Raw genomic sequence first — 22,193 nt, 5'->3', positions numbered from 1 at the left:
TTTTCTGTCATTACCTCTCCATGCCATAGCTTTTCGCCATCAAATTTTGTGAAAGTGATACTGGTATTTAACAAGCCCATAATTTGCCCATTTTCCGTTTAAACACTTGCTGATAATGTAAAATAACAAAATGTATTTACTTTAGAAATTAATGGCCTAGAATTGCTTTTCTCCTCAAATAAATCAATACCATTTCAAAGCCACCAGCAGCTGGTGTCATAATCAGCCCTGCGGTAACAAACATATAAAGACATATGAAGAGGAAAATAAACGCTGCTAACAGAAGCTGCTAACCAGGTTTTATAAGCAATCTCGAAGAAAAGAACGTATTTAAAATCTGAAGCTCTGAATTATCACCGTCCTGACACGGTCCCCTCTCTGGCCGGAGGAGAGAGCTGAACAACCCTTTTAAGCAATGTGAGTGGAGTAGCTTCCCTTTGAATGGAAATGCTCTGGACACAGCAGACAATCAGCTTTGCTCCCTGAGACCATCAGGGATGATCACTAGAAAGCAGCACAAGATGATTACTCCCTCTACGCTGGGAAAAGTCTGCTCTAGCGTCTTTCACAGCGTGCCAGTTCAGAGCTGTTATCATCAGGCAGACTCCAATTTTGTGCCTTAAAATGCATTCCATTTTTTCCCACAGCTTTTACAAAAATAGGCTGAAATTCAGGAAGCGTCTAGGCAGGGGCCTGATTTTATGCCCCTGGTTTTAAGTCCATTTGGCTCTAATAATTCTTCTTGTGCGGCTGAATTTAGCTGAATTTAGCCTTGCTGAATCGGGGCTGAAGGTAGTTGCCAAGCCTGTCTTCCCTGGGGAATAAAGACAGCCTTGTCCTGTCCCAGGTACTGGGCCAGTTCCTCTGGATCGTGCACGGCCCGTCGGCTGGGGGATGAAGGGGCGTGCTGGTCCTGTGGACGCAGCAGTGAAGGGGTTAACCCAACTTTCAATTTTTAGAGGAAACGGACACTTCAAAGGCATTTTCCTAATATGGGGTTTAGGAGGATGTCCCGTTTACTACAAAACAAGTCTGTTGTGCTTTGATGCTTTTCAACTGCCAGAAATACTATTATCTAGATTACATTTTATCATGTTTTCTGGGTATTTCATACTGATAAGGTTTTATGCAGGATCATTACATATGAGAATAGATTTAATCCTGTTTTTAGTAAGCTTTAAGGACACTGAGGGATTATTTATGTAATAAGATGCAAAGTTGCTATGGAAAATGCTATAGCAACCTAACATCTTCACAAAACCAAGCAGCCACTTGTGACAGCAATCTAAATTTACATTTATTTTAGTGTCATTTTATTGACATTCTTAGTATCTCATTTTGACAGCATGTTAAAATATGTTTTGCGTTCATGCTAGAACAAAATTAACAGCATGTTGTTGAAATGAAGATGATGCTTATAATTTTTGAAGATAATTTTAGCATATTTCATTTTGTGTAAATAACATTAAAATAGTAGTGAAAAGAAGTTTGGGTGCATCCCCTCTATTTGTAATAGAGCAAACAATGCACATTCAAAGTAATATTTTACAAGTCAGTGAAAGCTCAACTGTTTTTATTTGCTTTATATCTGAATGAAAATATTTTTAAGAAAGAAATGATTTTGTTATTAGAATTTATTTCAAATCCTATATCTTTTATTATAACTTTCCCAGTTCAGGATACAGGCTATAATTTTTCATTAGGTTTCATAAAGCAGAACATCATTTGTGAATGTGTAGACTTGCAGTTTGATAGGGAGCTGCCCCGTTTAAATGCGACTTTTCTAAAACATAGGATAACAGTACACATTGCCCCTTAGGAGGTTAAATAAGAAGGAAAGAAAAAACAAACACAAAGTGACAAAACAGTCTGAACTCTGTCCTGTGCTCATTGCAGTTAATAATGAAACTCGCATTGACTTCAATGGGAGCAGAAGCAAGCTCTGTATATTGATTTTCTCCATCCCCCTCCATTAAGAATCCTGAAGTGCGGCTGTAACATTGTTGAAGTGGGATGTTGGCAGCAAAATCAATAAAAGACAATATTAGAACATATGCTGTTTTCAGCTTCCTCGCAATCTGATATAGCTGGTATTAGCATTCTTCTCCAAATTACACTTCATGCTTTCTATAAAGTGACCTTCCTTATAGTGCCCTCTCCAATAGAAAGCTTTTCTGCTCTTACTCTCATATTTAGCCGTCAAGAGAATGAGCCCTATTTATAACAGTGAAGATGGTTGATTCTGAACAGAGCGTAAAGAACAGATGCCTTCAAGAGTGGCTTCAGCCTAGACCCCATTGCTGACGTCCAGTGAAAGATCATTTCTACTATTGTTTAAACTAAGCTCTTGGCTTTAGGTTTTCTCAATTATGCTGCCCTTCATACCCTGTTGTTTTTAGAAACGCTTTTCACCCCAGCACATTAGAGAAGTTTGCAGATATTGCTTGAGGTGGAGATTTAGGTACCTTCTTATCCACTGTTAAATCCAAGAAACATCAGCCATTGCTAAGTTGTCAGAGGAGATAATGATCAGAAAGCAGAGTCTTTTCCAATGTCAGTGCAAGCTTCTAAACTCATAATTGCAGATTTGGGGAGCATCCTTATGTCATGAGACGTGCAAGACTGGCTGAAGTTTCCAAAGCATTAAAAGCTTCCTTTTCAAAGCGTGCAGCTTCTCATTCCTTGTGTGTCCAGCTGACTGGCAGTCTGTGATGTGGTTGCATGCCAGGAGTTAAAAACACACCCAGCAGAGCTGGAAGAGCTTGAAGCTGGATGGCCACAGAAACTCCCCAAACTACTACTAATTAGTGATGCTGCTTTACTTTGGTGAATGAATCCTCGATTCAGAGGAGTTTCACGACGTCCTGCTCTTAGGTTTTGGCTTAAAGGCCATCTCAAGAAAATAAGCTTCTTACTAACGACACGTATTCATAGTATAGCATTTCTGTGACCAATATATTGAAGGATTTGGTTCATAAAATTGAAAGCCAAGTGGATTCAAAGCTGCTTGGAGGTGAGTGACCTTCTTTTAGTCTTTGGTTTTAGATTCACGGCAGAGAGAAGAGAAAACAAAAAAAACAGTCCTCTAGGATGTGAGATGATAGACTGAAGAACTAGATACCATACCAAAACCATGCCATTTTATTCCACTTCACTAATTCCAGCATGTAACTCCTTGAACACCAGCGTACAGAACTCTAAAGGAGGAAAATTTTTCTTCTGTGTTAAAAGAAAGGCGGTTTGTTTTGTTGGGTTTTGTTTGTTTGGTTTTTTTTTTTTAATTAGGTGGAAGTCTAATTGCCTTTTTTTTTTTTGTCTTTCAATGGGCAAAATATTTTCAACCTTTTTGTTTATTTATTCAGCCCTCCACAAATTCAGTGCACTGCAAGTTTCATCAGGTGCAAGAACTGTGCCAAGCATGTCTTTACAGCACTTGTATCCAGTGATTGCTGAGCTGCTTCTACAACTGCCAAGTGCCCACCTCCCATGTCAACCAGGGATCTCTCTGAAGAGATTTGGGTGGTTGCTAGTCCACAACACCAGTTTCTTCATTGCTTCCTTGTCATGTGTCAGTCATAGACTGTCTTCCCTCTTAAATTTGTCTGAGCTCTGGAGACAAGTGAGCGCTTGGAACAGTCGAGGAAGAACATGATAAAAAGCAATAGCTCTCCCCATGTTGTTCTATTATCAGGTAGTCGTCTGTCTCGTCATGTTTTGTTGATGAGTTTTGAGATGCCGGTGCTGTTAGACCTCGATCCCACAAGCTGCTGCCTGCTGCTTGGAGTGTTTGCACTCACCTTCTGCTCAACACCCACAGATACAAAGTCCTAAGCAGTGGCTTACCCAGAAAGTCTGGTACAAAGAGTATTTCACAGTTATCTCTTCGAAGTTACACGCTTTTTGCAAATTTCAATAAATTGTCTGTTTCTGAAAGGACTGGAAGTACCACTAAGCTCTGTAGAACCTTGTCATCTGCAAGTTTGCAACACATTTTATTTTTCAGTAGCTGAGAAAATACCTACTAAACATGTTAAATTGTGGAGAAGCACAGTGGCCTCTATTTGCAGATACTGAACATGCTGGAGGCAGGAGGGAGGGGAGAAAAGGAGGTTTTGGCTTGCAGATACAGCTCTTCTGGACACCCTTCCATTCACATAAGTGATAAATGGCTCAAGAAATGCTGTCTCTGAATGTGAGAGTCAAGAAATTACAGGCTTCATGTGATCATTTGCTTATGCCTTCTAAAGGGGTAAAAACATATTCCCATATTTAGGATCCATTTTTATCTAAGGTCAAAGTAACTGAGCAAGTATTTGAGTATTATGCACAAATTTAAAAGAAAAATTAGGTCAGCCCTCCAATCCAGTACAAGGTCAGATAGCTAGCTGGATAAAGGCTCTCCTGCAATTTAAAGTGCAATAGAATTTTGTACAAAAGTGGTTTATCCTCACATTTATAGAAAGCGCTTTACGTTTACGAACAAAATTTGCCTATCGTAAATCAGAACAATTCAAACCACCACAGTCACTTAAAATAATCAGAGCATCCCTTTCTTCCCTAATGAATGTGACAAATTGAGGGATTCACGTGCACACTGTCAAGTTTGTTTCCAAGTAGCAATGACAGTTTCTTCATATTTATAAGTCCTACAGTTGTTTTTTTTCCCCAAGTTGTTACGGTGCTGCTGGGCCTGAATGCAATTCCTAGTTCAGATGCCAACAGCAGCAATGCAGCCAGGCGTCTTGTAAATGCCAGTGTTTATTATTTAAGTCTGAATAAAAATATAGCAGTTACTCTGAATCCTAAGAAGTAACCATCAGTAACCTACCTACACACAGGTTTACCTATATACAATAATGTTTGAATATCCTAAAAGTAATTTATGTGTCAATCACATGTACACACATACATACAATCCATTTATGCAATATACATAAGATTAACATGACATATATGAAACACTGAGCATTCATCAGCATCTCTTGCGCTATGCAGAATTCAAATGTCTGTACCCTCAGTTGCAAAGCACCATTAATACAAGCGGCATTTTTCCATTACTGATGTGGGAGAGGGTCATCAGTGCCACTTGGCATCTCCCCAGTAACCAGCACTTTTCTTACTTGAGTGAACATACTCCTTTGCCCTCAAGACTAAAATGTCCTCTGTTCACTTTTTGTGTTACAGGAATACAGTCATTTTTTTAATATCATTGATTAGAGGGAAAAGTCACTTCTTTGCTGGCCTCTTGAAAGCACAATCTCTGTAAAAGTGTTGTAGTAGTTCTGTTTCTCAATTAGGAAAAAAAGCAGAACCTCTAAAAGAGACTGAGTACTTGATTAATTATATTTAACTGAGGCAGCAGTTATTGGCAAATATAAAGTAGCTGAAAAATTCCCCTCATCACAATCCAAATACTGTAATAAGCAGTGAAAAGGAGTGATTTTTACTGCATTTTGAAAATATCTGAGAACTGATCAAATTTACACCCCTACATTTTCTTATGATGGCTTGCTTCCTACGCCCCTAGTTCCAGAGGAGAACCAAGCAAGAAAGGCAACGCAACAACCAACCCAACTCACCGTCCACCCATCCCAGTTGTCTGTGCAGAGCCAACTCTTCCCTCTCCTGTCTTCCCTTACGCATATGCCAAGTCAGTTGGGCTTGGTACATATCAAGGGTAGCAGTAGAAGGACTGCAACCCAAAAAGGAGAGGAAATATAGGGCCTTTGCTTTAAGGAGGTGACCTGGAGAAATGGGTCTCAACGGGGCAGATTAACTAGCAACTGTCAAAATATCATTTATGAGCTATGTAGATTCCTGTTCTCCAAAGAGATGCTGTCAAGTAAAATAGACCTAAAATGTGACAGGCTTTGATGCTATTGTAACAAGGTGGTCTCTTCCAAATTCTAAATATGCATTTCAGTAATGTGATGTGACATCTTTGTAGGAAAAGTCCAAATCACTTAATGCTGCAAGTTACCTGGGACAGAACTGGGTAAGAAGGGACTGGAGAAGGTACTGCAAAATAAGTGTGAGGGAAGACAGAAACATCTGGAAGTGTCAGGCAAGTGGCAATTATAAATAAGCAAAGAGACGGACTCATGTATTTGGAAGTGAACTGAACAGAACCAGTACAGAGGGAAAAGAGAGGAAGGTACCAAGAGGGGGCTGGAAAGATTGGCTTAAAATGGGAGATTAGACAGATGTTCTGTCTTTTGAGCCCTTTAAAGTTGTTTCACTGTTCAAGTGGGGTTTTTACAGCCATGAGGTCTAGATCAATGATCCCAAACTGAGCTCCTGAGCCAATGATGACATGTAAGACTGTGGTAAGTATTTTGCATCTTATTCCTAGGACTGGCTAAAACAGTGAGATCAAATTGCCCTGTTAGTATTTTGAATGAAAAGTCAGAGATTGTGAGAGCAGGGTGAAGTACAGAGAGCCGGTACTGATCCACAGTCTAGAAAGTTTGGAAGCTACTAGTCCAGAAACTTAAAGTGGAGGTTTTCAGTTAATGATCTCTCTAGGGCTTTAAATAAAATGTCAGGTATCGTGAGACTCATCATAACACCACAGGAGTTGGCAGCACTGGTCTGTGGGGCTTTCTTAGTCCACTGCAGAGCCAGCATTTGCGTGCTGCTTTTTGTTATGAGGCCCAGCTGGACTGTAATCTGTCCTCCCATTCCCTACACCTTCTTTGCTATTTGCAGAGAGATATGCTTCATTACACAAGAAATAATAAGCCTTCATAAATTACTGGTGAGCCACATGTGTAGTAAACCTGGGAAAGAACAGTGCTATTGCTGAAGTCTGTTAAGCAGGAAGAAGTTTTGTAAACTGAGAAAATGTCTCTTCAGAGAAATGCTTTGGTTTCTCAAATGTTACATCTGTCTGTACTGGATGGGATGGATAAAATTGCAGTTAAATGATGGTGCAACTTTTCTTCTTTTTTTTCTTTCTTTTTTTTTTTTTTTTGTTTTTCCTTCTTTTTTTTTTTGGCAGCATCCTTCCATTTACTAATTGTTCGCCAGCAAGTTTTATGTGAATAGGAAGCCTGAAAATAATTCTCATGAGTATTCAATTTGAACATCTGGTATCATCATGAATGTAACTGGTATAATGAGCTTCTCTGCATTGAACATAGGCTGCATGGTGAGGAAAGGACTTTGAAGCAACTGCACCTGAATAAAGCAGGTTTTGTAAAAGAGTAAAACACCCTCCCAGTGTGCGGGCCCTAACTCCCACTAACATTAATGACAATAACCCCTCCTCATACGGGATAATTAGTGCCCTTAGAGTGTAAATTTGCAGGTACTGAGACATTCAAATGAAGTGTGCCTAACATTAGAAAAAAATGTGGAAATTGCTTCATTGTTTGGTTACATTATGTCTGAAGGGGGAAAGAAAAAACTGTTCATGGCTAGGTTAGCTTCTAATTGCCCCAAATGATTTATTTTTATACCATTCTAATTCTGTTTTCAGAGTTTATTCAGGCTAGTTAGCTAGCTGCTTTCAAGCTTTAACCAAAGGATTTTTTTTTAAAAGCCAAGTGACATAGTCTATTTTTGTGGAAACATGGGAGAACAATGGAAGAGGCATTTGTTAAAGAATGCAGTATAGGAATAATGGTGCTTTTATCTGCTAATATCAGACATATTTCTATGCACCCGTCATTGACATCCGAGTACTATTTATGCTGGAGATTGGGTATTTAGTAACTGTCCGTAAAGAAAAGAAAGTGTCCTCTAGGAACCCAAGGCAATGGATCAAAGCCCCTTTAGATATCGGAGAACTCAGGAGCCCGACATGGTTGTAAAATGGGCTGAGAAGATGCCTCAAAGCGACCAAGGTGTACCTTAGTCAGAGAGTTGCTTTCCCAAATGCCTTTGAACTGTGCGCAGAGCATGTGTAACTAAAACTTGTTCTCAGAGCTCAGTTTTTATGGTAGGGTTTACAAAAGTCAGGTGTGAGACAAGTGGACCTATACCTGGGCAGTTATGGATAATAATGGCCCCAACTCATTCTGCCAGGAGCTGACAGCAAGTGGAGAATACAGAGAGAGGGTCAGCTTTGACAGTTCACGGTGGAGGCATAGCTTAATGCTTCTCTAGTTGCTCGGTGTGTGTCCCCACCGCAGAGACCATCCAACTTTCCGTCTGCCATGAGGGCCGTGCCCTCCATCCCACCACCTCGCGGACCTCCTGCAAACGCGACCTTCCCACCCACCTCAAGGTGTGGGTCACCCACTGGCATCGCCTCACACCCCCCCTGCCACTGCCTCATCACCATTCCATCCTCAGACTGCGGCAAAATATTTAGTTTCCTGTGGGCTGGAGCACTAAGTAGAGCCTTATAGGGTAAAAATGAATGAGGGTCCAGTGGTCCCGTCTAGTCTATGAAACAGAATTTTTTTTTCCTTCAAGGAAGCCCCAATCTCAGCGTCACCCTTTCCTTACACACGGCAGCACGCACACACCGGTGTATCCTCTCACAGTTTCACATTCCACATGAAACCAGGCCCATTACTCACTTTTGAACTCTTCCTCCTTATACCCAGTAACTGATCAAAATACCACCATCTTTCTTGTGCCACCACCAGTCGTCCTACCACGCTTCCTTTTCTCTTCCTTCACGTACTGAACTCAGGTCCAAAATTTTCTTTTGTTCCACCTAGCTCTTCCTAAAATCTGACCTCTGCCTTTATTCTGTCAAATTTCATACCCAAACCGTGTACCCTTGTGTGTGACTTCCAGCAGTTCCTTTTCTTTGGCCCTCACTTGAACCCTTTCTCAAGATAACACACAACATATCTCCTAAGACCATCCATGCTATACTTCTGCTAAGACCATCTTCCTTACAATGACAAATGCCATTATTGTATAACTTACCCTGTTTTCTACACCATCAAGACATGGCTCATGCCCTTCCAGATCCTCCAGAAAGATTTTTTCCGTGCTGGTTTTCCTCTGGTTGTGCTGCTTCACAGTTCACCTATTTGAAAAACAAGCAAGCTAGCTGGAGGCCAGGGATAACTTTTATTGTTTGTATTTATAGTTGTGAACTTTGTGCCCTTATTTCTCTCCTCTCACATTTGTTCAGTCCCTCAAGCTGAAAACTCTCTGAAGTTGCAAGATGGCTTTTTTTGACATTGTAAATGCTCTGCAATGGGAGTGATGCAAAAAATTACCATAATAACAGCCATCATTTTGACAGTTTTTGATGCTTTTCTTGTTGCTGTTATCAAAAGGAGCATTATATCATTTAAAACCTTATTTTCAACTCAGGAAATTAGGATAATGTCATTAGTAGAACTCAGATGGCAAGGAAGGTTTGGGAATATGCTCTTCTTCTGTTTTCACCCACGTCACTGTATCAATACATTGGCTAAAGTTCCAAAACCCTGAGAAATTCCGCTGAAGAGATTAGACCAAAAGTCTGAAGATAGACAAATAAGCACAGAAGTTTTCAGTTTTATGATCTATTTCTATACAAGTATAGAAGAATCTATAGAAAAAAAGTCTATAGAAAAAAAATCTATAGAAGTTCTGCTAGGAGGACCTAAGGGAAGTCTGTGCTCTTGAATTTACAAGAGGGGTTTCTGTTGTTGTTGTTAGTGTTTGCTCATTTGTTTTTCAGATACTACTTTCACATTGCCTCAGACTCTTGAGATAACCTACTGCCCTATGCATTTCAACCCAGAATGTCCCCAGTAAGCGAATTAGCAGTCTGCCATTAGTGTTAACTGTAAAGTTATTAGGGTATCATCTAATGAGAAATGTATAGCGCAGGTGTGCATTAGTAGAACTGGTAGAAAATATTGAATTCTCCCTAATTTCCTCAATAGATAGATACATTCAGAGATGTGGGGTGTTCACTTTATTTCCTGGTCACTATGACATGATGTGAGTCATAAAATACTACAATTACCCTGTACCACCTGTGAAGACTTCCTCTATGTTGGCTCCAGTGGGCATTATTATGTATTAGGTTAAATATAGTCACAGAGTACCAGCTAAAAGTGAAAGGTACAGATCAGTACTACTCATAAAGAAAGCACTCTCCTAACTATCTGAGACAGATGCCCTAGAAAAATGAAGGTAATTGTTTGTTTCTTCTGAGACATCAGTCAATGGGTATGTCCTTAGACTTCAGTGGATTTCTGATTAGCCAGTCACTTCTTGTTTTAAAAAAGAGGATCTTTTTGATTTGGGTCTAGCCTGGGTCATCTTGCCACTGAGGCTGTTGCCAAACTGTATATAGCACTTCTGCCTCAGCACAGGAAAACCACACTAACCTCTTAGATGTCCTCAAAATATCTCTGTGAAGGTTTCCCCCACTAAATGTATGTCTAATCGTCCCCCAGCTGCTTCTCGGAGACTGGCAGGTATCATTTTGCATCCCTCAGTGAAAATGCTGTAAAACATATATTGAGCTGGTTTCCAGCTGTGTTTGTTTAGGTAGGAATATTTTCTTCTGCTTGCAGCACGGGCAGTTATTTGGGATTCTTGTCAGAGTTTTCTTTTAGCTTCCTTGTATATAGTTCTTCTGTAAATGCTTTCAGCGTTCACTGTCTTTCTACCCTAAGATGCTTTTTAGCATGTCTCAGAGAGGGATTTTGTAGATGAGTATCTGAACTACCAAACTTAAAATGGCTTGACAAGTAGCATTGAGATGAGCTGAGTAAACTTTATTTTTTAACTAAAACTACATTCATCACCTTTGTCAATGAAGTCATAGCAAAAATTTCTGTAAAAATTTGAAAAATATTTACTTTTTAAAATGTCAATTCCCTTTTCCTCCAAAATTCTCCTTTAATTTTAATTTAGTATTCAGTGAAGTACTTTTCTTTATATAATATGTAATAAATTACTTATTATTATATATAGTTTTTATAAATGAAATATAATTAAAAATAAATTATAATTAGTTTATATATAATAGATACTTTGTTTGGAATCAAAAGAGACATTGGTCTGAATCCAGAATTATTTTAATCTTAGTGCACTAAAATATAAATATCTTAAAATTATAGTTAGGTCAACACAAAGAATGTTTCTGATTTTGTTTACAACAGTTACCCAGTGCTGAATGAGCTGGAGCCCCTGGGGCCCACCAGCTGCCTGCCTTTGACTTATTCTCCTTTTCTGCTAACCACTCTGTCCACACGTTAGGAACTGACTACATGTAGCTTTAAATTAAATAGCAAAGGAACTACATGTATTTAATGTCATATCATTTGTGAACTCTTATCTGGAATTAATTCATTTAAAAGCTTGTGACAATTTAGTATTCTGTTACACTGCTGCTATCTATATGTGTTGAATTTTTCTTATTTAAGGACATATTTCTACCTTGGAGTCTGTCTTTAATCGCTTACTGTGAATGGCTAGGTAGATCACCAGAGTGTATAATAATGTTGATAAAAAATTGTACACCTCTGGGAATCCTGCCTAATATCACAAACTTATCTCTGCTGTATTCTTAATCTCTCACTTTGGGTTTTTTGAGGTATTTCCATTTTGTCTTAAAATAGTTTGTAACCTCTTCCAAACACAGCCTTTGTTTTCCGGTGTCTGCACTCTAGAATAAGAGGGCATCTGTCCTTGGATGAGACTTCTTGGTAGTACTGCAATGTCATTATTGTCATATAGGTTTTAATATGGTATACTAAATAGAAATTTAAAATAGTGAAATAAAATAATGGCAGGGTGCACCTCTGATATTTTTAGCAGTAAAAAAGCTGTATTGTATTTCTACAGGAAGAACGGGCGGTTACCTTCACCGCTCATACATTCTGTGACTTGTTCCATTTGGATGAGTTATTTTTCAAACGCCAATAGGTTCGTCACCTACGGGTTACTTACCTTTGCAATGTGTCGTAGCCCTTCCCATTGCCCCTAATTTGCTGCCCCTGTAGCAGACTTCTCGTGCTGTCCCTTGCCCCAGTAGCCTGAACTCACGTAGGACGACAAAAAGGAGAAGGAGTTCTCCAACCGGGCTGTAGCATGACCCAGAAAAGTAGACAACGGCAGCTTTTCCAGGTAGGGCAGCCTGAACCTCATCTGAATCTCGGTCCTAACCCACATTTCAGTGAAATGAAACAAGTACGTTGGCCTTACGCCCTCCGCTTACACAGCAGCTCTCAGAAGTTTTTTAAGAGCTGGGTTAGGTGATGGACAGCAGATGAATTACTGCTGCCAAGCCACTGTAAAAACCTGAGTATGCTCGTGATGGCCTCCTTTCATGCTGCCAGAGGGCAGAAGGGTAGGCAGTTTCTGGCTGGATTTGAGTATTACTTTTAAAAAAAAACCTTTAAGTTGTGGGAGAGTCTAATTGATAGGAGAAAGAGAGCACAAATGACAGAGAGGGGTTTTTTTACCAAGGCCTGTAGTGACAGGGCAAGGGGTAGTGGTTTTAAACTGAAAGAAGGTAGGTTTAGATTGGATGTGAGGAAGAAATTCTTTACGATGAGGATGGTGAGGAACTGGGACAGGTTGTCCAGAGAAGTTGTGGCTGCCCCATCCCTGGCAGCGTTCAAGGGCAGGTCGGATGGAGCTCTGAGCAACCTGGTCTGGTGAAAGATGTCCCTGCCCATGGCAGGGGGGTTGGAATGAGATGATCTTTAGAGGTCCCTTCCAACCCAAACTATTTAATTTTGACTTGAGTTTTTGTTAGATTGAGGTTTTTATTTGCTTGGCCTCTTTTTTTCTTTTTTTTTTTCCCCTCTTTCTTTTATTGTAGCTTTTTGGCTCTTACAAAAAAAAAAAAAAAAGGATTTCATCCTCTTATTTGCCCATTGGACTCATCATTGCGATTTCTTGAGGGTAAATTTTGTCATGGAAGGATGATTACATGCTTTTCAGAACAATTTAATTTGATGTAACAATACTGTAACTGTTGCTAAATCTTCCAGAGAGATTCTGTAGAATATCCAAATTAAGTGCAATAACCAATCCATGTCTGTGTTTGAATAGTAGCTAACTGTACTTTGTTTTGGATAATGCATTTGTACTGTTTTAAAATTAGTAAAAATTATCTAAGAAAAGGTAGATTTGTCCTACCAAAGATAAAACATTTTTATCGGTAATGAAATATTGTGACTTTCTATCTAAGTGCTGATATAATTTCACAAATGTTTTGAATCATGTTATCATGGGGAACAGGGGACTCTTTATCTGTGGAAGGTCTAGTCAGGAGACGCCTAACATTAAATGGAGTTAATATACAATTTCCTATAATTTGCAGTTTAACCATATTGCTGTTGTAGGTGGGCAAGAAAGAATGCTGTGATACCAAGCCTGAAATGATTTAATCAGGAATGTAAATCAGTTATGTGCTTCAGTTACCAAATGTTGATAGAATTGGCTATGGTAGACTGTTGTTTTTTAATTACAGCTGGTCTGTAATGTTGTTGTGTTACCAGGTTCCAAGAAGGAAAATAGTATAGTATGGCAGTTTGCTATGCCAAATGACCACTGCTACTGCCAAGTATAAATACTACTAGGAGTGGTTCTTCTACAGGATGATAACCACATCCCTAAAGTAATGAATGCCACACTTCCCTATATGTATTTATGTTTGGATAATTTATTTAAATAATGTTCCTAGTACATGCTTTATAGCCTTCTGCCTTTTGCTATACAAATTTTAGCTTATATTGCAGACTGTGCAAGTCATTTGGCAAATGTAATTTCCATCCCTGCATACTAATCGATTTCTTCACAAACACCTGCTATCAGTTATGATAATAAAAATGCCATTCTAAATTGAAAAGGGGCCAAATGGAGCTTCCTAAGGAAATGACTTAAGTGTCTTTCAATGTCTTTAATGTAGTAATGTTCTTGTAGTGCCAACACTTTTTTTGAGCATTTGCATTTTATATAATTTTACTCTATTACATCATTTTTCCATCTAAATGGTTCCTCATAACCATTGCTACGAAGTAGTTCATAGTGAGATTGGAGAGGAATTTCTGTGTTTCCTCTCTCATGGGACTAAATCCAGCAACTTTATGTAGTCAAAATTCCTTAGCACAGATCTGACTGGAACATCTGGCCACTACACTAGTATAAATAATAAACGGCTGTATTGGTTCGTATAACATCACTGGGAAAATGTTGTAAAGTTGGTGGGTGCTTTGCCCTTGGACTGCATGCCAGTTTCTTCCTAAAATATAAGCCTAAATTTAGCAGCCAGATTGCAAGTAGTGTTTGAATTATCCAGGGTCGCTTTATGGCTCCCTCCATCCCAGGAAATAACTTCCCAGCAACGGTCTTTGCCAGAACCTAATCATTTTCAGCTCTGCTGGGTCTTGTCTCAGCTCCGGAATGTCTCACTGGCTTTCAGCTGTATTGTCATCTCCCCTGACAATGTCCTCTGCGTTATTTGTAAGGAAACAATCCATTTTACTGATTTCTTCACGTTTTCATTTTCTCTCAGCTCTAGCCGCCCAAGCATATGCGCTCAAGGAAGAGAACGATAGTCTTCGATGGCAGCTGGATGCTTATAGGAATGAAGTGGAGCTCCTGAAACAGGAGAAAGGACAACTCTTCCGAACAGAAGAAAGCCTTACAAAGGACCAGCAGCTGCAGTTCCTACAGCAGACAATGCAAGGCATGCAGCAGGTATTGCTAAGGAAGAAAAGAACAGGTCTTCTTTTTTAGGAAAGTGGTACCGTGGGGCTGTGCTGTACTTAAGACTATTAGTCATGAAGGTCCTGATTTCTTTTCAGAGTCAAAATTTTACGGATTTTAGATGGGGGAAAGGGGAGGAGAAATTGGGGACATATTTAGGGATAGTTATTTTAGGAATTCATCAACTGTAAACCCATTGATCATTCAAGAAAACTCCTTATGCATGTTCTAGTTAGGAGCAAATTACTTCAGTACATCCCCGATTGCTCTCCCGACTTAATCCAATTGGCTCTAATTCCACACAAAAGTTCAAGAAAGTTTATCTAGTGTAGCATAGCCAATGTTCTGTGGTGTCTTCATTTGCATTCATCTGCATCTTCAGATGCATCTCTGCTTCTCAGCTTTGTCTTTTTCTGCTCATGTCTGAGGATGACTGAGACATCTCCAGCTCGTCCAGACTACCCTCCTGCTAACTTGAAAGTGCATAGCAACATCAATGCTATCTCCTGAGCTTTTATCATTTATGCTGACCCACGGGTGTAACCTTTTCACTCAGGCATTTTTTAAAGAAGTCGTTTAGTGCAGCAGCAAAGCTTTTTCTTTGACACCAGTCAGCAAGAAACCACAATGTGTCCCTGCAGGGGTGGGTCAGTTTATCTTAAGCGTTCTCCTTTATTTGTTGATGTGGTCCTGACATTGTGCTGGGCAAGTCTTGGCAAGCGCACCCAGACTGCTCCCGCTGCTTCATCCGACACGTCACTAACACGTAAGCACCCCTCCTTCAACACGCATGTGTATAACATCGTTCCTGCCCAGGCACTTGTATTCAGCTGATACGAGACAGAGCGCAAGGGCAGTGTCTCACCATGACGCTGGATTGGGGTCCCACCTAGAACGGAGCTTCTCGAGATGGCACCGCAGAGGTTAATTTTGCCTCCTTCATCTGTGCCCTGAAGCAACGCGGGCACCCCTCTATCGGTCCCGGTTATTAGATTCCAGAAGGGGACAAGTTGCACCCACTTCCCGATTGCAGTAACCTGCTTTTTTATGACAAAACCCAGGAGACATTAATTTACATGTGAGCTGCCTAGTTGGGTTAGGAATTGCATGGCTATCACGGTACCCGTCGAATCCAACAAGCCTGCAAATCCCACCAAACGCCAAATAACAGAGCACAAGACAAGCCTACACGTGTGTTTATATAGCCCCTTTAAGCCTGCAAAGTTTTACAAAATTAGGGTGATTTATGGTACAGTGGAATACTTCTGAACAAAATATTTGAAAAATCAAAAATCAGTCATCGATAATGCAGGCATAAAATCTTTCCCGAACTTAGGGATGAAGTCATTAATCAGAAATACTTGAGGTTTCAGTATACTTTAGATATGCTTGAGGTCTATTCACAATCTTATCCTTATATAAATGGATACTTAAATATCACTGGCTTCATTAAATTTAACTGCATATATAAATATTGTGCTAAATTTCAGCCTGGTGCTAATTCTCCATTAAAATTAGTGAAAAGTGGGCACAAAATACTACTAAATCAAAACGCTAGAGCCCTAATGCTCATTTTGCATTATTATAATTTCCTACCTGGGGTCTGGATGAAGGATAATCAAGTCTGTAGAATATAAATAGATTTCTATTGAACTTCAAGCAAATGTTAATAAAGCAAGTCAATAACAGAGAGTGACTTACTTATCTCTGTTCAGCTAGCAATGGACATTGTAGTCCCTATTCCTCTGAGAGTTTCCATGTTCATGACAATTTTGCTGTGAGGTTCTGAATTTTTCTAGTTTGCCATCTCGGGGTCAGACCTACTAACTCCCAATGGGATATAATTAGAGATGGCCCAAGGAGCTGGAGAAGACATTGCAGATAATCCAGTCTGACAATATGCTGAGGAAGGCAACAACACAGAAGCACGGGAGGTAGAGTTCAGAATATTTGGTGGGAAATTATCAGTCAATTAAGCAGCTGAATGATGGCTTTGGATTTCAATGATTAGCCTTAGTCATGGCATCCCATAACCTTTGTGCTTTTTGTGCAGTTCATGCATGAATATTTAGAAATAAACCTTTGATTTAGGTAGAGTCTGTTTTATCTCAGCTTGGTTTTGTAAATGTTGAGAGATGACAACCTTAGCTGAAATCCATCGGTATAGCAGGTGCTCAGCATCTATGGAAATCAGTCTCTCTATGAAATATTAAACATATAGCCAGGACTTGAGTAGTAATAATTTAACAAGAAGACCTGTATTCCCTTTTATCCTTTTGTATATATTAAAATTAATTTCAGACAAGGTAAACTGAAAGCCATTGAATTCCTGAACCCTGTATATGTGTCAGCATTAAAAAAATGTATTCTTCCTCCTTCTTTCCTCTTCATTCTCCCCCACTTTTTCATACACCTCTTCTTCTTCTAACTTTGAAAACTAGAGAACAAGTGATTTGAGCTGCAGCCTGAAAAGCAGATTTATCTGAGGAAAAAGTGGATGCATTTTCAGAATCAGGAAACTTTCTGTAAACATGTTTGGTGCCAAACAATAGCAAATAACACACCATCAATATATTTTGAATGTACTTCTACCATCTGGACATTTTTCAGGATTCTTCCCCACATTTGCAGGACTGGTGAAGTGAATGTTTATTTTCTCTTCCATCACTCCTACTGATCTAAAGTAGCATCAGCAAAATCACACAGATGTTTGCTAATGAAGTATACCTTATGGGCAGCAGTAGCAACCTGCTTATTTAGTGTGTCTAAAAAAGAAAATCCTTTGGACTAATGACATTGAACTTATGGGGGTTTTAGTCAACTTCCTCCATAAAACTGTGTCACAGTTTAATTTCATACCCACTGTGAGATCTCAAACAAATGGAAATAATGTCTTGTATCCATGGTAACAAATGAGATACACTTTACCTGATTTTGAGATGGAAATTGAATTAACTTGTCACTGCTGCATAGGTGGTATTGCCTTCAATTTATTTCTACATGAGAACACAGATACCAAGCAGATCACTTTTTGCATGGCTCTGTTTTTGCAGCAGTGTTTGGCATTCTCTAACAAAGTCTGTGATCACAAGGGAGGATGTTTTAGCTGTAACTATTTTTACAATACTTCACAGCACAGCTGTAAGAATTTTTTAAATCTTGTCTGTCTGTCTGAAATGTTTTACCAGATACATGCCTATAGGTAGTGCAGAAAATATCACCTCGTAGTGTTGCTTACTGCTTGCCATTATAAGACTCAGTTTTCAGTGGGTCTATAATTTCTCCAAATTTTAACCATTTGGGTTATCGTATTCCATGTGGAGTAGCAACCAAAATTCTTTTGAAAAAATTCTCGTCAAAATGTTTCAGCCATTCCAAAGACAAAGCATGAAAACTATGCTTTTCTTGTTAGTTGTCCACCAAAGAAAATTCTTGAGGAAATGCACTTACCACCTTCATGCTTTGAAACAAGGACTCAGAATTTGGCAGTGAATCGCTATTGAATTAATGATGTGGCTTCCATATCCTTTATAAAATCTGCCTGAAACTGATAACATTGGAAGCCTTTGAAAAATGTCAGTTGGCCACATAGGAGATGGCACTCATTAGCACATTTCCAAGTAAATTTTAGAATTTAATGGTTATCCAGGGTTGTTCATGAACCACCTCCATAGCACAGCCATCGGTGCAATGTTTTACTCCTCAAGTTAGTCCTAAGTCTACAGAGCACACCTCCTTCAGCACGGCTCTCTAATTGAGCAAGTTAGTTCCACCTTTTTGGCAGGCTTAATTGGCCAAGGTATGGTGCCGTGCTTGCACAGCTGTCCTGATTCCTGAACTGGTTCATTTGCCAATAGACTGGTAATTCTGCACGGCGCTTCATCGCACCATGTAAATGTATGATAATGTTCTTTTCTCTCACAGCTCCCTGAGCGTGATGGGCTGAATTTAAGCTCCTACAGGCAAGGGTGTCATCCAAAAATCCCCATCTAAATCATGCTTCCACCTATGTTTTCTCCGGAGAGCGTACAACAGTGCTGCTATTGCTCATGCTGGGGTGTATCTGGGACATTTAAGAGGCACCTCATTAAGGGCCCTGATTCATTAGCCGAGCTGGGGTTCCTAACCCTAACGCCCAGCGACAGCATGAACTCCCCTTCCTTGGTGGCGATGCATTAAAGCCGAGCCATGGGGTTATTGCACAAGTGGGGGATGCGCGGGGTGGGGTGCCTCTCCTAAAATTAGCGCTTGGGGTGGAAAGCAAAAAACAATAGGAACAGTCGTGGGTGGTCGGCGTAGGGCTGACATAAAGGCCGATACGCTGCTGTGGGTGCCACCGACTCTGTTAGGTAGCTCAGGGTGTCTCAGCATCAGGCTGAACATATTCTGGCCCTGTTGATGACCCACATGGGTGTCACTGAGGCAGCGTGATGAAAAGTCCTCTTTTGTCTTGTCTTCTTTTTTTTTTTTTCCCCCGGACAATATCAATTTTGCTCAAATAGCAATGCAGGTTGCGAACCTGAGCACTCAGAAGCCAGGAATTGCCAGAACTACTGCCTGTGTATCTCACTTCATATACCTCAGAGACCCTTCCCCGTTCAGTGCCGCAGAGAGCGAGCACACGGTTAATCATCACCTATTCAATACCTCCCTGTCCTTGCTGTTCAATATGCAACTCAAGGTCTTGCTGCAAAGGCCACTTTGCTCCTGACATTTCCTACCCACCGAGGACTAGCTTTTGCAGTTTACTAATCCTTTAGCATGTAAAATAAATAGCACGTGCGCCTGAGACTTATACACCTTTTTTTTTTAAAGGGCTCTGATAAATGCCAGGTGACTAGCAGTCATTACGGGCTTTCAGTGTTCATCCAGGGAAGGACAATTTGGTCTGTAATATGCCTCCCTGTTGTGCTTGGGAGGGTGAGAAGAGCTGCTGGAATGCATCGCAGCTCCCTCCTTACACTCACTGCTCCCTCAAAGGGAGATGCCCAGGGTACGTATTTGGTGACGAGGACCGTGGGGTGAACATCTTCCACAGAACAGTCGCTGGGAGCTGGGTTAGGACGCTTTTGTCAAAGGGAGATGGCACAAGGCTCATCTCTCGGCTTTCTAAGCAAGATCATATACCTCTAATGTATAGTAACCACTCTGAGTAGGAAAGCCAGAGATAGCTACTGTTGGCCTCGCTGTGTTGCCTTTTGAATTGGATTTCTGCCATTCCCAGCCACCAGAGCAGAGCTAGTCCATTTTCAGATGTCCTCACTGAGCTAGCAGAACTTTTTTTTACAAGTAAAGATGGCATTGCTCAGTTCTTTCCTCTCCTATCCTATATGAAATGTAGTTTTTTCTCATACAAGTAATGGAAGAACTGACTATTCCCATGGTCCTTTCTCTTTCAGTGGGAGCAGGAAGGAAAAGCACATTTCTGTCCAGGAGGTTTCAACAGCTAGTAGGATAGGTGTCGTAAAACTTTTTTTCCACATCACTCTTCTAACCAATCTACCACGTATTAATTTCCAATAAGCCTCAGCTGGCATTTAGGTCTGCAGCTCTCAGATCCTTCGCAGATGTTGTTAACTGTCACAGCCATTCCTTTCTCTCACATACAAACTTTCTGAAATGTCAGAAGTCACAGACACATATGCCGTTGACTGAAAATTGCCCAATCTGGTGCCATGTGAGCGCCATGACCATTATAACAACCATTTACCTTTAAATATACGGGTTCTAGGAGCAGTTTAGCACTGACATTAACATCATTGTTGAATAGATGGAGCATGTTATGGCTGTATTTATTAATAAAGCCTAAATGCAGAGGAGATTTGTAGTCTTTTTTTTATCCACCTACTTTTTGCTTACCAAACATCTATTCAGCCTATAACCCACCCAATGTACTTACGCACAACTATAAACTGATTCTTCTCCAAATGCAGTATTAAAAAGAAGAGTAAGTAAAAGGATAAAAACATTACCCCTTTTATTTGCATTTTACCTGCTGAATAAACAGACCAGAATAATTAAGTTGGAAATGTTTTTTATTACTGCTCTTGCGGTATGAATTCCAGTTAAGATTTTTCTGTTTTCCTATAAAAGTGGCACTGGAGTAGTAACGGCAATATTGATCAACACTGATAATTTTATAGGGAACAGATACAGGACAAGTGCAAGAGACTGGACCCAATGTCCAGATGTTCACTTCCAGGCCTGTCTCTTCTTCTCTCGCCCAACGGTTGATATTTGGAAACTGGTTAAAAAATATGTCTGCTCCCAGGACAGAGAGAAATGTTCACATAAGTATTATTTTTGTTCCCTTGTGCTTTTCAGGGCTCTGTACAGTACTGTCCGCAGTCAAACTTCCAGAAAATACTTACTTTTTCGGATTATATTTTAAAAAAAAAGAGCAGCTGGCAATTAAGTGCTAATTATTTACCAGATCTCAGACAAGCCAAATGGGTTCTCCTCTGTGTTTATCAACCTTTCCTTATTGAAAGTAGTGTTTAATTTCCTACTTCTGCCACCACCGCTCCAACAATATTAGGGGAAGTGTAAATGAGGGCCCACAGATGCTTTAAGCACCATATTCTCGATAGCTGTTCTAGTGGTAAGATGATGGAAGGTAGCATCTTTTTGCCTGCTACCACTGGTAAAGCTAAACTGAGATTGGCAGCAAGAATAAAGACTTTGGAGAGAAATAATTGGGTGCACAAATTTTATTTAAAATATAAAAGGAATCAACTACTAGCTTCATTAACATGCTTGTGTAGTTTAGTGGTGGTAAAGGACAGATCTCATAAGTTTTACAGTCCAGTGATCTTACATGAATTCTTTAAAAGATCCTAAATACTAGCATTGGCTTGCTGATTACATAGTTTTCAAATGTGTTTTATGCTATCATTACTAGGAACTCTGCTTCCTCTGCTAGGAATTGTGTTTCAATGGGAATTACGCTGGGTAAATTGATTCTCTTCCCTAATGTTATTCTTCTAATTAAAATGTGTCAGGTCTTTTTATTCTCCTTCAAAATAAATAAGATATTTTTTCTTGAATAGGAAATCAAAATTAAAAAAAAATCTAATTTGGTTTGTTGAGAAAGAGCGTGCTCGTTTGCGGTCCCATGAAAGAGATGGGATCATACAGTTCAGGTGCCATTGCCTGGTGAGGAGGTATCCACAACGGACGGGTCCAGGTGAGAGTTTGGAGAAGATGAGGTTCCTATGAGTGGATGATCATGGCTTCTTCTGACTGTGCATCATACCAGGTGCTGACTGGGTGCCTTGTAGGGCAGCTATGAGGGCAGAGGGGAGATAATGCTCATCTGCAATCAGCCCTCTTCTTTTGATCGGGATCAGAGCAAACTGTAAGCCCACCTGTCCACTCACCAGTTGCCAGTAAAGTCAAGGACTATGTAATATGCCAATCACCTCATTTAGCAAAGGTAGGAGGGAGCTTTCTTGACAAGGTGCAGTGGGCTTTGGCCAGGCTTCTCCCCTCCACAGGCCACCATCAAAATCAAAGACCATGTGTAATCTGCGGTGGAATCAGATCCCAGAGAGGGCTCCCTG

The 22,193-nt window shown here is 40.1% G+C and overlaps 1 protein-coding gene across 10 annotated transcripts in view; it reads left to right on the top strand.

Moving 5' to 3' along the window:
• The window catches only part of ENOX1 (ecto-NOX disulfide-thiol exchanger 1), a 360,508-nt gene that overhangs the window by 303,095 nt on the left and 35,220 nt on the right, over positions 1-22,193 (top strand). For all 10 annotated transcript variants that reach the window (XM_069802662.1, XM_069802661.1, XM_069802659.1 and 7 more), the window contains one exon: positions 14,438-14,622. In XM_069802662.1, coding sequence (XP_069658763.1) covers positions 14,438-14,622 — 185 coding nt within the window. The remainder of the gene's footprint in view (positions 1-14,437; positions 14,623-22,193) is intronic.

The sequence above is a fragment of the Haliaeetus albicilla genome, chromosome 15 (genome assembly GCF_947461875.1).
Source record: "Haliaeetus albicilla chromosome 15, bHalAlb1.1, whole genome shotgun sequence".
NCBI lineage: Eukaryota > Metazoa > Chordata > Aves > Accipitriformes > Accipitridae > Haliaeetus > Haliaeetus albicilla.
The sequence above is the reverse complement of the archived record's forward strand: the minus strand, read 5'-3'. Positions and strand labels throughout refer to the sequence as shown.